Source organism: Catharus ustulatus, chromosome 5 (genome assembly GCF_009819885.2).
Source record: "Catharus ustulatus isolate bCatUst1 chromosome 5, bCatUst1.pri.v2, whole genome shotgun sequence".
Classification (NCBI taxonomy): Eukaryota; Metazoa; Chordata; class Aves; order Passeriformes; family Turdidae; genus Catharus; species Catharus ustulatus.
The window spans coordinates 19,564,053-19,581,618 of NC_046225.1; the positions used below are offsets into that span (position 1 = coordinate 19,564,053).

The window sequence follows — 17,566 nt, forward strand, 5'->3', positions numbered from 1 at the left end:
AATAATTATGAGCTACATATCTGCAGACCTTAACCAAAGTCTCTTTGTGAGGATGGCAGAATACAGTATAGCCCCAAACTGGAAATCATGTGGTTTCTCTTGGCAGAGAATCCTGGTCCTTCTGCAGTAAATGTGAATGCTCTCCTTTGCATAAATAGCAGTAAGAAATATTCTTTGAGGTTTATTCTGAGAACTATGGTCATGTTTGTGTACACATAATTCAATGTTTTAATCTCAGTTGGATTAGTACCACACTTTCTACACTTTCAGAAAAGGGTTATTTTGTCTATCTTAAATATCAGATGTCTCTGCCTTGGACTCCTTCCACACACAAAGCTGAAGTCTGAACTTTGTGTTTGACAAGTTGCTCTTAAGTTCAAGCCACTTGCTGGTGAATTTCTGAAATGTATTCTGAATTTCTGAAATGTAGCTCAATCAAAGGTCAGCATAGCTATTCCAAACAATTTCAGAGTGTCTTGAATGAACAGTTGCCCAAGAATAAATTTAGCTGTATATCCATTTTGGCTGTCTCAGTTTATTCTTTTTTTCAATGGTTCAGTTTTATTGAAAAAGACCTAAAATGCAGCAGATATTCTCATAGTGCCATTTTATTAGCCACGACAATTACTGAATCATTCATATGAATATTAAGATATTGGAAACGGAATTAGATTTGCTACGTTTGACAATGAATAGGGCAGCAGGTATTTGTAAAATCATATTTTCTTAAACAGCCCCTATTGTTCCAAACAGAAAAAGGTTTGAATTTCCCTGTTTTAAAGCATTAAAACCTTGACTAGTACAGAGTACAAAGCCTTTCCTGAAAGTGCCTAAGATATAACATCCTAATGGTGCAAAAGATATTTGTGACTCTACATGAAAATTCAAAACAGCTCCCAAACAGGAATGTATTTTCATATCTGGAGGGTCCTGAGAAGGCAGGCAGGATAAAGGAAAGACAGATAACAGCAAGTCATGCTGAGTTATGCTTTGCCATACATCCCTGTACACAGTATCTAACAGAGGGTTATTACCTGGGTTACTTGCAGGGAGCTGCAGGTTGGTCACCCTTGGCTGCAGGTGGGCACTCTGGGATGTGATGTAGTGAAAGGATTGGCAAAAGGGTAGATAAGCACAGAAAGAAAAACATAATTAAGAAACATCCTTTGCACCACGGAAAATGTTATCTTATGCGGACTAGTTTAATTCTCAGTGGTTGGTATCAAATTCATGAGCATTTGTTGCCCAGATTAGAAAAGAAAGAAATATGAAAGCAGACAATGTCTTTAGGGACATGAGCTGGCAGGAGATGTGCGTCTTCAGTCCCTTTTTCTACTGAATTTACCACTCTGAGAGAAGATGAAAAGTAAGATATGAAGCTAAAGCCTGGTTTTAAAAGCTGAAACTGTCTTTGGGATTTGAATTCCAATACTGGCTTAAAGAAAGTTTTAAAGAAAGTTCTTTCCAAAGCTGGAGTAACTTTCAGAGTAAAGGACAGGCATAAGAAAGATAAAATAAGACAGTGTTTAAGCATATGCAGAGGAACAAATAGTCAGAAGTGATAAAGGATTAAAAATGTCGGGATAAAAGCATCAATTAATGACTGTACAATAAAGATCAACCTCAGGAAAGATTATGTGCAGGATACCTCGTTAAATATTGAATAAATATTTTATAATAGTCTGCAATAGTCTCATAGATAATGCTTCTTATACTGTCTCCCAATGTTTTTGATGATCATTTTTCTCATGCAGTCCTGATCCCATTCCCCATTTTCATAACTGAATGCTGTGGAATTCTGTAAAGTCCCTTCATTCCATCAGGCAGCTCTATCTCTGCCCTAGTGCCCACAATCTTTTATGAAAAATAATTTTAGTTGAGGTATTTATTATACTGTATATATATATGCATTTATATGTACTAGTATATTGGACCACAGTAGTACCCAAAATTGTAACAATTAAAATCATTATTATAAAAGCAGAAACTAAAATATTCCTTGATAGAGGCAGAACCTGTCTCTGTATTCCTCTTCCAACCACCACACCTGTACAAGGGCCAAGTTTAAATTGCTACTGACTGGGCACAGGCCGTTTTTAATAGCTGTTTTATGTCCCTTTGAGGTACCTAGCTTGTATTAAAACAGGTCATAAAGTATACAGTTATTCACTACTGTGATCATTCATCTGACGAGCTTTAATCTCACAGCCTGCTGGGAAACCGAGCACCTATTTTTTTTCAATTATTGTTATTTTCAACCCATTTTTCTGAAGTAGAAGGTACTATATACTAGATAAGGTGGATATCAAGCAATTCAAGTGTTTTGAGACCTGGCTGGGGCCACAGCTTGACAGCAGGGTAGGTGCAGTGCAAAGCCTGGTAGGACCCACCTAAGCTCATCTGTGTGTCAAGGGCTATCTCTCTGGGCTCCCTGGCTCTTATCTTCTCACTGACCCTTACCAGTCTGCTCTCTGGGCATATTTGCATGTCAGAGCAATTCACACAGTTCACAGAAATCTGACTTTGAAACAGGAAGAGGCTCTTACCCTGACTGCAATTATCTTTCCATACCATTCAAGACAGAAAAGGAGGTGAACTGTGTGACACAGCTCCTTGTGAACAGGAGCCCTTGCAAGGCTGCTGGAAGCAGTCCAGTGTAGTTCCCAGCAGGTTAATGCACCCACACCACGCTTTTGCTAATTCAGGTATCTGAACTATCTGCATTAAAGCCACCATTGTACTCTTCAGACATACTCTAAAACACTCCAATCAATTCCAATCTCAATCCATATTCCTGTCTTATGGTTCAGAAAGAGCTGTTACCTGCATTAAGTTATTGTGAATTAAAATCAATACACAAAACTTGGCAGCATCCTAATAGACCATTGCCACAGATTGCTTTGAAAGAAGTTTTAGTCCCATTGCTGAGGAATGGGAGGAAGAGGGGCTAGGAAAAGGGCTAACATTCTTTGTTCATTTCTTGTAAATAGAACTAAACCAAAGATCATCATTAATCCAGACACTACCATTTCACTCAGGAGGGACAAACTCTCTTTAAAGTACTGTAACTGAAAGAACAAACTTCATGTCTAATTGAAGATGACAATAAAAATATAAAAAAAGTGACAGACTACACACATGGATAAGAATGGGCCAAATGTAAAATCCTCTTGATACTGTACTCCATTTTTGGGATGTGAACAAGCTTCTCACTCTAGAAAAGGGGACTTTTCTGTTAGTACAACTGACTTTCTAATCAATCTGCTGAAAAACAGGATCAGAGAATAGTGAGTTTCAGTGCCAATACGGTTGCACAGCCCATTGGCACAATTTTTAGTTATCCAAGATCTTGTAGATTTGAATCCTTCATCTGTGTTTTAGTTTTATTAAGGAGTGGGAGCTGTGTTGTGTTTTTCAGCCATTCTATAACTGTTGATAGTGGGAGAATTTCTGTAATGAAAGAATGAAATGTTTCAGTTAAATTTTGGTCATTGATTCTAACATGAATTAATGTACATTGTTGTTCAATTAAAAATAACAAGCTGCTATGCTGTTCCCAGCCAAGAAAATCCCCACAGCAGCGGTCAGTGAAGCACTTGAGGAAATTAAGTATTTGTGGCAGCATATTTCACCAAAATCTTTTGGGGATGGAAATGCAAAATTACTAACATATAAAAGGGGGGCATTAATTATTTTTTCAGTCAAGGAAAAAGTGATTTTGCCTAGCAACAAGACAATAGCATCTTGTGCTCGAAAATATTTTGGTTACAGTTTATCAGCCTTAGTGTTTCTTGTTGGTAATAATGGCTGTGCTTGGTCATCTAGCAGCCATTGGAAGGGAGTTGAGAAATCTAGTAATAAGTGTGAATTTCAGTTTGGGGAGCAGTTTCTTTACATTTGCAGGGAATGGGAGTTTTTAAAGTGTCGCAGTGAATATTTACTTCATGAGATTGCCAAGGCTCAGCCTGGGCTATGGGAGTCCTTTAATGTGCCTGTCCACTGTTTCTAGAGTCAGGCACAGATTGACAGTCTTGGCCACAACTGAGCTTCATTTTTTGCTTTCTTTTCTTCTTTTCTTTCTTTTTCTCTCACTACTTTCAGTAGAGAAAGAGGGAAAATTTAATGAATGTCGAGTTCTATTGAATGGATTGTTGCTATGAAAGTACTATATTTCAGTGTGTTCAGAAAATTTTGATGAGTAGACACAGAGGTCATTTTCATATGCTTTATGAATTCTAACCACCCATAGAATTACCTAATTTCAAAACTCTTCATAGAATCATTTAGATTGGAAAAGACCTTTAAGATCATCAAGTCCAACCATTAACCCAGCTGTGCCAAGCCCACCACTAAACCATGTCCCAAAGTGCCATCTACGTGTCCCTAACACCTACAAATGTCTCCAGGGATGGTGACTTCATCACTCCCCTGGGCAGCCTGCTCCAAAGCTTGACAGCCCTGTCACTGAAGAGGTTTTTCCTAATATCCAAAGTAATTCACCCCTGGCACAACTTGAGGCCATTTCCTCTTGTCTTACAATTTGTTTCTTGGGAGAGGAGGCCAATTACCACCTAGCCATAACCTCCCTTCATGTTGTGTAGAGAGCAATTATGTCCCCCTGAGCCTCCTTTTCTCCAGGCTAAACCCCTCCAGCTCCAATTTGTGTTGTAAATCCCAGTAGTGGTTAGTTTCTCTAACCTCAAAACCATTTTGTTACTCAGTATTTTCTGTTATAATGCCCTGGCTAGGAAGTTTCTGTCCATGCTAAGGGGTAAAGAGGATTTAGCTGAGCAGTAAAATAATCCAAAGCATTCTGTTTTGCTTTTGCTTTTTCATTTGTAAAGCACATCCTCAATTTTTAGCATTTTTATATTTAGAACAAGCAAAAGATCTTCACAAATAAGTGCAGCAGAGCGGTGTATCATAGCTCCATATAATTTCTATCCTGAAATAAGACTCAAAGCCACCGAATCCACACCTCTAATTGGAGAGAAAATCTGTCTTACTGCCCAGTGATCTCCTAATGAGGTGGTGGGCAGGGGTAAAGTCATGAACAGCTGAGCTAAGACCACTACTTCTTTGTAAACAGCCTACTGAACACAACTTTTTTCTTCTTCTCATGTATTTGAGTGCTGTGTTTAAGATCTGAATGAAACTTTTCTGTTCTTTCAATAAAGTTTTCTGTAATTTATCCAAAAAGAGGGCCTCTGTGCAAGAATACGGGCTCTTTAAAACTCAATTTTCATTGAGGAACTAAAAGATTACTATCAAAGCTTGGAATTTAAAGTCACTATCCTGTTGGCTAAAAATCATCCCAAACAGAGACTGAACTTCTGAAAAGCAGTCATTCTCTTCTTCTCCCTGCCTGCCTCCTCTAAGACTGCAATTTATTCCTTGACTTTATCATCCACATCTGTAGCACAGCTACAAACAGATGTTTCTCTTTGATTGTCTAATTAATTAACACAACCAAGTTAAACTCAGCCTAATTGTTCTTTTCTGCTATTTAGTTTGAGTATTTCTCCTTCTATTCTCAAGCATGAAGGTCTTGTGTGCCCAACAGCTTTTCTCTCTTTTCCTATTTTTAACTTTATTAGGGAGTATAGTAACAAATATAAAGAGACTACTTCAAACCAGATATTTCATCCAAATTATTGGTATGTCTGAGAATTTCATCACAGTAAATAAGAACTGTAATTTGTACTTTTAAGTCTTAGACCCTTGAAGCATTTAGCAAATTTTCCTGGTTCTGGCCAGGACACAGTTAATTTTTGCAGTAGCCAGGAGGGGACATGGCTGAGACCCAGAGGTTATGCTATGCCATCTCCACCAGTTTCCAGGGATGCTGGGAATATTAAATTTTATCAGTCTTAATATGAAGCATATTGTTAACTTCTATTAGTTTATGACTTCTTCTTTAAAGCATGTGATAATAGGGAAATTAATGGAGACAAACTTTTTGTTGAGCTACATCCCTGTCCTAGTTTGGAGGACAGGTGTCTGCTAAGAAAGGCAGGAGCCTCTCTTTAGAATGGAGAATGTAATCCACCTCCCTCCAAATTATTATAATTTTGAAATCAAGGCGCTCACAGGCAAAGATATGGCAATCAGGAATAACAGTTCTTTTCTAGGGAAATTAAAATAGAAATACAGTACTACAAAGAAACAAACTCCAAACCCTGACAAAGTCAGAGTACAACCTGACACCCCGTCAGGCAGGGTGTTGGTGGCAGTCCCATTAAATGGTGGCTGCAGTCCCCTTGCAGTGCCAGATGTGATTCAGTTGGAGTAGTGCTCCTGTAGAAGGTGCAGTTTCCCTCTGAAGGTCCAGTGATGATATGGAGAAATCCGGTTTTCCTCTGGAGTCCAGATGAAAAAAAGGCTACCTAGTGTCCCAAAACCTCTGTTTTTATCTTGGTAAGAAATGTTGGGCTCTTCCCCCTGGCTGGAGCAACTTCCAATGGGATGCAGTAATTTTATCAGTCACACTGTGGGACTCAATGGGCCATTAGCAGACAATGACTCTCTGGAGGAAGGATGGGTTGTGAAAAGATAAAGAACAATGCCCCGCCTGGTTTCAGTGGATGGCCCATTAGCAGAATATCTCCCATGGAGATAAGGATCACTGCCCCACCTGGTCACAGCAGATGGTGATAGAATAGATACCTTTTATCACATCCTGTATTGTAACCCAAGACAATCCCCAAAGTACTTGTCATCATGTCATCTTCCCAATGCTTTCCCTTTTTTTATGCCATGTTGCCAATAATCTTGGGTTCAGTTTTATCCTTCCTAGCTGTGCCAGTCTAGCATTTTGCAGTTTCTCTTGCTTGGGGGACATAATCACCTCTGAGGCCAGACTTTGCCTTCCTACAGCTGTAAAAAGCAATATGCACAGCTTCATCCAGTATAACCTTTACCTGTTGAGAAGGAGCCCTTCCCACAGGCTTAGTAGTGCTGCATTCAGTTGACAAGGGGGCATGTTTAAGGTTATGTTGAATGAAAATAGCCTCTTTCTTAAAGGATCTCCATTGAGGTTGGATGAAAAATCATCCCCTAAACATACTGGATGTCTATGTGGTTAAATGAGGCAGATCATCAACCTTGCAAAAACAAGAAGTTAAGGGTGTGCAAACCATTCAATTTCTTTCATTTTTCTCCTCAGGCATGAGTGTTGTGACTTGTTTGCTTTTCCAGACCTCCCTGGCTTTACAAGCTGTGCAGTCTGCTCCTGCCCCATAGAGCTCATAAGTCCCCTAGAGCAGTGTCTCCAAGAGAAAGAAAAGGACAAGCAGCAGAGGTGGCCTTCCTTGGATCTCTTCGCTTATTCTGGAACAATTTAGGTTTGAAGAGACCCTTGGGTTGCAGCTGTGTGGACCAGGGTAAATGTTAGAGCAGGTTGATGGAATAGTATCCACGGAAGCTTTGAGCATCTCCAAGGCTGAAAATTTTATGGATTCTCTGATAATGACCTTTTTATATAGTGTGAATTAACACTTGCTTTGGAGAGAAAGCGTATCAGGATTTTCCTGAATTCATTGTCCTCGTTGTTTTGCTGCGATTATTTTCTTTCTGGAACTTCAACTTTCTCAAGGATGGAGACAATCATTTTAACATCCATATTGTAGGGATGTATGCACCTTTCCATTGCATCCTCCCAGTGCAAAATAAATAAATAAATAAAGGATGCCTGTAGTTTCAGCCTGCAGCATTTATGAGGGGAAAATATAAAGACAAATATTTTTTTCCTTTTTCAATGCATTCTCAGAAATGTAAACAATTCCACAAAAAATATCATGGCAATAGATTGGTTTTCTTTTGTTTGGAATGTGATTAAATGGTTTGCTGCTCCAGACTTCAACAAAAATTTAAAAATGCTAGTTGCTTTTTATGAAGCTTGACTATTTGTATTTCATTACATATATATAGGACACTGGACACTGGGTTTTTTTGTAAATCTCTCAACAGCAAACAATATTATATTGCTTTATAATGGACTATTAAGTCCTAATAAGGATCTTACTTGTGACAAACTGCATTTTAAACAGCATACTAAATCACTACAATTAACAACTGGATAGGAAATCAGTTTATAAGCAACAATTTTCTAAATAATTTAGTGATTAAAATTAATCCTTTCTAATTTGAGAATTTTCAACTTCTAAAACATCCTTTGTACACATAAATCTTTAGAATCCTGTCCATAGTGTGTTTAGACTGGTAAACTACCATTTTTATTTGTTGCAGAAATACTTCTTGCCAGTAATTTTGAGTCTATATTTATGGAATCTAACATTCAGGTGATCAGCAAAGCTGAATTCAGCTTTTGCTCTCATTTAAGAAAGGCTTTCATCAACTTAGTCTCAATTTCTCCAATGTTCTTGGAACCTGGGCACTGGAAAAATTAATTTTACTTTCTCTCCTCCATTTTTAGTCAATGTCACTGATCTTGGATAATATGGAAGAAAGAAATTCTGTCTGACAACTAGGACAATAAATTGGGACAGTCCACCCTTAACTATTTTTTTTTTTGTGGTCAGGGGTGGGGTTGTTTGATTTGTTTTGTATTTGTTTTGGGTTTGGGGTTGAGATTTTTCCTGGATTTCCTGGAGTCAGAAAAGAACATCCTGCTAGTGCAGTCATTGCATTCTTTCTTCTTTGGCAGCACCCTCAGCATGTGGCTGTCCTTGAGAATATTTACTCAGCATTTACAAATGATGCTTTCTCATTTCAAGAACATCCTGCCTGCAATTCAGTGACATCTGTTCATATAGAAGGACATTCCAATAAGTTAAAAATGTTAGTGAGGTATAGGATAAGTGAAAAAAAAAATTGTAGAAATACTCTGGCTTCAAAGTAATTTTCAGATTTTAGTAGTAGAATAATAAATGCCACTGTTGATGCAATTAAAGTTTGGGCCACAAGCACCACAGAAAAAAAACCTGTTTTTTTCCCCCACCTGCTTGTTGGTTTTGCACAGCAGAACACATTGTGAGTGGTTTCATGGGCTTGTCCTGGCCAAGCCATGACAAGTCAGAACTAACTTTTTTACACCTCAGAATAGATGTTTCTTTTAACCTTATACAAAATTATAGCACTATGTTATGAGATATGCAGCACATTTTTAAAATTAACTATGCATTACAGCACCCTAATGTTTTTGGAGATGATGTAATATTTTGCTGTACATAGACAGGTGTTTTCAGAGAAAATAAAGAACAAGCCTAAGTGAAATCCATCTATGGCAAACATACATTTTTGTCCTTAGAAATATGACCTGGTTTTTTTTTGTTTTCCTTTTTGAAAAAAAAGTGAAGAGGAATGTCTAGAAATTAATTGTGCAACAGGAAGAATAAGACAGCAGGGGCAATTTAATAACAAAATAGAGAAAACTATTACAAGTCTTCAGAAAAGTAAGAAAAGCATGTTATTTGGAAATCTGAGCTTTCAGTATCAGCCTTTGGTATCTGTTTGTATCCTTTATGATAGTCATCTTTTAGATGAATATTCACCAATCATTCTTATAGACAGCCTTAAAGCCTATAATTGATTGTCCCTACACTAATCAAACGGAGTTTCTTTGGACAGAACCATTTAAATTTAACTGGCCTATATTCAGGTTACAGTATAAGGACAAGAACAATACATGTTTCAGTTTTTCCATGTTTTTCTTTCCTTACAATATGAATTAGTGACTGTATTACATGCAGTGTTTGCCCAGCTAGTGGAAAATGGCAGTGCTGTAGAATCCTCCCTATTTCTGGACAGACATGGAATGTATGCCTGTCCTGCTGACTATAAATGTGGTCAGTAGGCAATACTAAAAAGCATTTCAGTTGAAATGTTACAGTAAAAGATTGACTGCTGAAATACATAATAGAGAATAAATTTTCTCTGTTGAAGGAAATACAAAACAAAATAGCATTTTGCAGAATGTAAGGGGCCTTGCTAACAATGTATTTTGGGACAGTTTTGTATAAATAATATTTTAATAGTTCCTCCTTTAGTTTAAAAAAAACCCAGAACCCAAACATGGCATATAATTGCTTTATTAACAGATTCCTCTTTTGATTTTTTTTTTTTTAGGAAGAGCCCTTTGTCATGGTGTCTGAAAATGTTCTGGGAAAACCAAAGAAGTATCAGGGCTTCTCAATAGATGTGTTGGAAGCCTTGTCCACTTACCTTGGCTTTAAATATGAAATTTATGTAGCACCAGATCACAAGTATGGGAGTCCTCAGGATGATGGGTCATGGAACGGCCTGATAGGAGAACTGGTGTTCAAGGTAAGGCCATTTACAGCTTACTAAGTAATATTGTGTGATAAATGTGTGATAAAGTTAATAAATATGCGTTATGTTCTGCTTGCATCAGCCAGTAACCTTTCTCATGGGTAACTGATAACAATTTGTTTATTGCACTCTGCCAGCTTTGAATAGTGTACATTGGACAGCACCAAAAAATGTGAAAATTATACTTGTTAGTAACTGTTTAAGAAGCAAGGCAATCTCCTTTTCTTCAACCAAAGTAAAATCTAAATGTAGTCAAAAAATGGGATGCACAGCAACCTAATTAGTTTGGCAAGACCTGACACAGATGAATTGAAGAGGCTGTTCAAAAGAGGAAAAATTGGTGTTGCAGTAATTAGTGATACATTACATAAATAATGTACAGCACTTAGGAAAATTTTGGTGTGATGAATACATGAAGTATATAATCAACAGAAAATGTTTTATTGATATACAATAACACATTATGTAGATGCATAAATCAAGAATAATATATTATCTACTCTGTAATTAATAAACCATTTAGTCTTCTTAATTTGACATTAATTGTCCAATATTATATCATAAATAAATTGAACTGAATGCATATACAATGTTTTCCTTTTTTTTTTTTTTTTCCCCCACTTCTTGCATCTTATCTGTTTGGAGGTTCTCCCATTGAGAGAGAAAAGACAGGTAGACTCTATTCTCCTGGTGCCTCATTTGTTCTGTGAATATGAGTATTTTATTTGCTCTTAATTAACATATGAGGTAGAGTTTACAGCTGTAGAGTCCTACATTTGTTGTGCTTCCTTAAAGAACTGCAGGAGATACTCATGTAAATAACTTAGACATTGGCTACAGAAGTGTTTTTCCAAATGTGCTGGTAAAGTTTAAATTATTAGCACAGATAACAGTACGGAGCACCATGGTCAGGTACAGGACCTAACTCTTTCAATAAAGGAAAAGAGAATTTATTTTAAAAAATAATAATAATATTCTCCATGGGTTAAAAATTACTTACGGGTTTAACCTATTTTGCCTTCCTGAGCAACAGCAAGTCTGTTGGAATAGAAAAACCCAGCTAACTCATTCTGCACTCATATCACCTTTCATACACCTATGCTGTAAAAATAAACTTCCTTTGCCACCTCCCTATGTCCTTATAAAGCTGGTAGATGGAGCTGTGCATTCACAATTGATAAGTTGGACACAGCTAGAATAGTAGATTTTGCATCACCACCTAAACCTTGACAACTAAAAATCCCTCCTCTAATTTTGAGATGTAACACCACAATGGCCCACTGAATTATTTTTAACCATTCTTTCTACCTCTAAATCTGATGTTATGCTACACCCTACTCTCTACAGTACTCATCAGGTCACTGCATAGCACAGACTGGACAGGTCTTTATTCTGGATGGTCTGGAAAGGAAGTGGACCCGGAATGTTTTTTATTTATTTGCAATGGAGGATTGGTAAGGCAGAACTCATAACAACTCAAATGGCTCCAAGGAAAAAAATGTATGCCATTTTGCTCCTTTGGCAAGCAGGGATTCAAATGAATAATAGCTCATTGAAGGTGGTAACCACCCAGATCTGTAAATCCATGTCTCAAGTGCAGCAGATTTACCAGCCTGTTGGGATTTTGCTGTAAATGAGTCTGTATGGATATGAAATCTTTCTGAACATCTACAGTGTGTGAAGAGTTAATGGAACTGCACTTGGAAGTCAAAATCCATGTTTTCCCTATACTACAGCAGTGTAATTTTTAATCTTCCTTACCCTTATATAATTAATTAGCAGAAAAGGTTCACTGTGAGCTTCTCTCCCATTCTCTGTCCCTCTTAAGGCAAAAGAACCTCTGGGCAAGCAGCCAGTGCCTATCTACCCCTTACCAAGTGCAAGCTGTTCTTGAAAGGCTGCTTTTTTATTTACTGTGAACTGAGTTCTTCTCCCAGAACTCAAATTTCCATCCTCTTGGCAATTTTATAAGGGGAAGTAAAGGAGCAGAGAATAGTTTTAAATTAAAGGCCTAACCTGTTTGAAACACAGCATTTCCTTGTTTTCCCAACCAAGTTTTACATGCTAGTCTGGCCAACAAGTGGAGGAATTCCAGGAACAGTGGGAGTACTCTTTGCCTGTTGGTGTGTCAGCCAGGAATGAGTTCTGCAAGAGACAAGTCTCACTCAAGGGTAATGGAAAATAGCTGCCTTCTCTTTTTGAGTGCACAGAATCATGCAACCATTTGGCTTAGAAAAGACCTTTAGGATCATCAAGTCCAACTGCTATCCAGCACTGCCAAGTCAATCACTAAACAATGTCCCAGTGCCACGTCTACTTGTCTTTTCAATAGCTCCAGGGAGGCTGACTCAACCACTTCTCTGGGCTGCCTGTTCCAATGCTTGGCCACCTTTTCAGTGAATGAAGTTTTTCTAACATCTCCTGGCACAACTTGAGGCCATTTCCTCTTGTTCTATTTCTTGTTACTGGGGAGATCAATCCCCACTGAACCTCCTTCCCTGGAACTATCCTTCCAGGTAGTTGTAGCGATCGTCTCATTGAGAAGGGTGTCTTTGGCCACTCCAGAAGATGTGCCATATGAAATAGCAGTTACTGTAGCAACATCATAATTTCTGTGCTCAAGATCAATATTCACTGCTTGCATTAACCATCTTCAGCATGCAGCAGTCTCTGGTGCAGGTCCTGGTATCAGGGAGAGCAGTCCCAGGCTGATCTGGTTTGCAGCAGCCCTGCTGGAGTTGGATGGCAGGGCAGGAGCCCAGCTGTGCCAAGTACACTCCCTGAGCCCACAGCTGGCTTCACAAATGTGACATTGTGCCTAGTTCACTCTGCTCCAGCTTTGAAGACTAGGCTTCTGTTGTCTGCTAAAATAGGAGGTGGAATCAGCAGAACATAGTAATTGGTCTTCAATTGAACTTGGAAACTGATTCAAGCTTCCCCTCCTTTGATTGTCAAGACTTATATTAGGTACACGCTTGGTCCATGCACCTTTTCTCATCAAAATAACCAGAATGTAACCCTGCTATACAAAGGTTTCTGTTTGCTAAACACCCGACCCAGGCCGTCTTCAGAGAATAAATGCTCTTTGAGAGAAGCATGTAGTGCTCTTGTCCCTCTCCTGTCAAGTGACCAGGGCTCTCACTGCATCTTGTAGAGCTTCATCTTGCAAACAGGATTAGTTCAGAGAGCAGCAGCCCTCTGTGAAGAGGCTAAAACTATCTCAAGGGAGCAGTGCTTTACCACAAATCTTTCTCTTACTGTTAATTATCTCTGTTTTCTCACAGTGATTCCTTTAGTTGCCTTCTATCCAGATGGCCCGAGGGATAAGCCAGTGTGACAGGCAAGAGAAGTGGCTAATGCCACTTCTGGGAGAGCACTTTCCAGCATGACTCTGGGCTTTCTGGTGATATTCACATCCATCAGCCATTGCTATTCACATCTTGCCAGGGTAACTTGATTGCCATGATTTTTTTTTCCAGCAAAGAGCCATGAGGAAGCAAACAGCATAGGGAAAGCAGCCTGATTCCACTTAGGTCCATCAGAAAAGGAAAAATACATGCTCAATCATTTCTAAGAGAAAACTGCAAGTCAACTATAGCCTCTTTTTCAATTACAGCTTCTTAACAGGGATAGTATAAGAAGGGAGAAACCATTCAGGAAGGACAAAGTGAGAAGAAAATATAATAGATGAGTAAAAGGAAAATTATTTGGATCTCTGTGTGTTAGCTTGAATAAAAATGTCTCTCTGATTGGTTTTTGCATGTCCATGTTAATAACTGTGTAATGTGGGACTGCGTTTTATCACTTCTAGCATTTGTTGAAACTTGATTTACATTGAAAATGGATAAAACTAAGGCCCTCACAGGACCAGTTTAGAATAGATTAATTTATTTTGCCCTGTTCTTGATGATGAACCACAGGAAGATTGCTTTTCATGTGTATGAGATGTGCTTGCTACAGCAGTAGCTTAGGGACATTTCAGGGATTTCTAGGCTTTGCGGATAAGCTGGTTCTGTGACACCAGTAGCAGTGCTAGCAGACCCTTTTGGTCATTTCTTTTGGATTTTCTCATTCTACTTATGTTGCTCTACAATGGCCTCAGGAGAATTGCTGCTAAAATTCCTATAAATTCCTATGCAGGTCACACAGAGCAAAATAATGCCCTCTGCTGTTTCTTCAATCTGTTTCAGGAGTCACAGTTTCATTCATGAGAAACATGTAAGACATATGATGGTTGTTTGATTTTGGCACTGCAAAAACTTAGTGAGTGGAGAGCTGTACATGTTTATAATTCAGATTGGCAGCTTTATTTCTAAATATTGACATAATTGCATGCATTTGCCTTTGTATCTCAAAAGCACTAAGTGAACCTTTACTTCTTCAAAGTGATGTCTTCTCTGATCCAATCTGACATGTTAATGACAAGCATTTAATTTTTTTCATCTTCCAATTTTGAAACAAGATGACAGAGTCTGTATGTAATCAAGTATTCTCACTATCAGTAAAAAAAGTATCAAGTGAAGCTTAAGCTAGGTTGTGTTCTGGGAAACTGGTATTTATGATCCAAATTTAGTAAGTTAAGACTATGAGTTGCCAAATTTCCCTGTAGCCTTTTAGGTTTGTTTTTTTTTAACCAGCTAAATACCAGAGTCCTAAGAAGTCAGGATCTACCTCTCTCCTTTCTTTTTTCACTTTATTACCTCTCAAGAAATTAAGACATACAGAATCACAGAATGGCTTAAAGATCGCATAGTTCCAGCCCCACTGCCATGGGCAGGACATCTTTCACTAGATCAGGTTGCTCAGAGCCCTTCCTTGAACACTTCCAGGGATGGGGCATCCACAGCTTCTCTGGACAACCTGTAGCAGTGTCTCACCACCTTCACAGTAAAGAATTTCTTTCTAATATCTAATCCAAACCAATTCCCTTTCAGTTTGAAGACATAGGCCCCCCCCCCCCCCCCCCCCCCCCCCATTCTGTCACTCCAGGCCATTGTAAAAAAAAGTCTCTTTCCATCTTTCTTGTAGGATCCCTTCAGGTACTGGGAAGCTGCAATTAGGTCACCTCAAAGCCTTAATTATATATGTAGCATATAAAGTAGCAAGACATAATTATATCGCAGTTGTTGCTGCAGTACAGCAAAGGAAATGCAACATTTCCATTAGCACAGTATTGTTCCACTGTCATAGTTGGTTGATAACTGGAGTGGAACCATAATAGGGGAATGTGGAGAGACTGCTCCCCAGAGATGCAAATTAGAGGTAGTATTTCCACAGATACCATGGTGTCTCATTTTTATCTTTAATTCTCTTCAATGTATTTAATGGAAAAAAGCATTTTCCTGTAAAAAGGGGGAGAAAAACAGAAAAAAATTCTATTAGTCATATAGTCAACTATTATTTGGTAAAAGTGTCTTTACTGTTGCTTTTTAGTAGAGAATCTTTAAGCATCTTACAACAATGCGATTTGAATGGGAAAGTCAATGATTAGTATGGTAGGGAAGAATTTTAGTAATATGCCAATAGTTATTAACCCAGCTAACTTAAGCAGAGGCTGAGTCTAGGACTTTTTTTTCCACATCCTGTTCTACCCCTAAATTCCTATTTTGGTTTTTGATATACTTTCAGGGAAAAGCCCCAAATCTGTGTTATTCATTAAGTGCAATCATAATTTCCTGTTTGACAACTATTGGACTTTTTTATTTGTAAATAGTTTTAAAAACATATTTATGTTCACAATTGTGGAAGACAGTTCAAATGCTGGCTGGTTTGCATCTTGCTCATTGGAGCTTGGGCTTAACTGTCAGCAGGTGCTGTGAATCACTTGAGTCACTCCTTGAGCAGAAGGTTTGTAATGAGAGGATAGGGAGCCTCAGATAACCAGAATGTTTCCATGGATAATTCTAATTACTGACTGAGTTTGCTGCTGCCCATGGGCAAAGGGCAGTTGAATCATCACTCACAAAAATTGGTTAGGAAGGAACCTGAAGTGAATTCATGAAGCTGTGCTTTCAGCTGTGCTCATCAACACAACTTCACTTATGACACTGGAGAATTTAACACACAAATTAAAGCTGAAGCCCTAATTCATAGCTTTTAAGAAAATCAATATTTTCAAAGCCTTTTTTTGTCCAAATCATCAGGCTTCCAGCTAGGCTCTGCCACTTTCTCAAGCCAGTGAACAATCAATATAAAGTAACATCATTTAAACTGAAGTCTTAAGAGCACCGTGATTAGGAGTATGCTTGTGCCATGGGCTGCAGAGTGCTTTGCACGTCATAGTAAAAGACCTTGGTTGATTTACAAAATTTTCTAGTCAGTTCCAGCTACCATACCTGCTCACTCAGTATTTCAAATCACATATCTAAGGAACTAGGAATCTCTGCCTTCTTTGTTCAAGAAGAAAGAAATTCAAGAGAGTTAATAAAATTTGACTCAGTACTTTCAATTTTTTGTGTGCTCCTCAGCCCCTTCCAAAGGATCACACACTGCTTTAGGCAGAACAAAAATGGATTAAATCAAGGTAGTAGAAGTTTAAATATTTTAAGTACTCTTTTGTCATATTAAAGTATCTGGAACTCAGAATCTTGTTGCTCAGTATTTGGGCTTTTTAAAATGGTGTTCATATGTCTGCTTTAAATAACCTTTCTTGCTTTCAGTGAAGCTCTAATTGTACCTCTAAAAAGTAAAGCAGCACCTGCTATACTTGTGCTTGGTGTCCCTGGAGACCTAATACATACTGTGAAATACAATGATTAGATCAAGAAATGTTACTTATCCTCTTTTCATGTGAAATGTGTTCTTTAAATTTTAAAAAAAAAAAAAATGGAAATGGCACAAAGCAAGTCCAGGCTAGCCGAAGGACAGATTGGCATTGCTGAAGGAATTGCTTGTCAGGAGGATACAGAGGAATTAATCGTAAAGGAACTGCATGCAGGATCTGCCCTTCTACACTTTAGACTTTGTAGATAAAATTGATGTTTTATGGGATTTCAGGTGCTCCTAAGGTAGTAGCCCTTTGTCATGATCATCAAATCATGAAAATATTTTATAAATTTGGCTCTATCAGGCAACTAATCTCTTATGATTGGATCTGCTATGCACAAAATCTGATTTTTGCTACAATGGCAGCAATGGTTTTAGTAAGCCAGAATGACAAAAAAGACCAAAAGTAGATTTCCTCCAGGTATTATCTGTGTTTATAGTATTTTGACTTCTAGGAAAATAACAACAAGGAGAGCTAATGTGCCAAAGTCCACCAAGTGAGTTTTGCTTG

The 17,566-nt window shown here is 38.1% G+C and overlaps 1 protein-coding gene across 4 annotated transcripts in view; it reads left to right on the top strand.

The window, feature by feature from the left end:
* GRID2 (glutamate ionotropic receptor delta type subunit 2) overlaps positions 1-17,566 on the top strand; it is a 698,066-nt gene that overhangs the window by 556,952 nt on the left and 123,548 nt on the right. For all 4 annotated transcript variants that reach the window (XR_004417944.2, XR_004417943.2, XM_033060210.1 and 1 more), the window contains exon 10: positions 10,087-10,284. Coding sequence is in view for 2 of the 4 variants with exons in the window: in XM_033060210.1 (XP_032916101.1) it covers positions 10,087-10,284 (198 nt within the window). In the remaining 2 variants the exon portion in view is untranslated. The remainder of the gene's footprint in view (positions 1-10,086; positions 10,285-17,566) is intronic.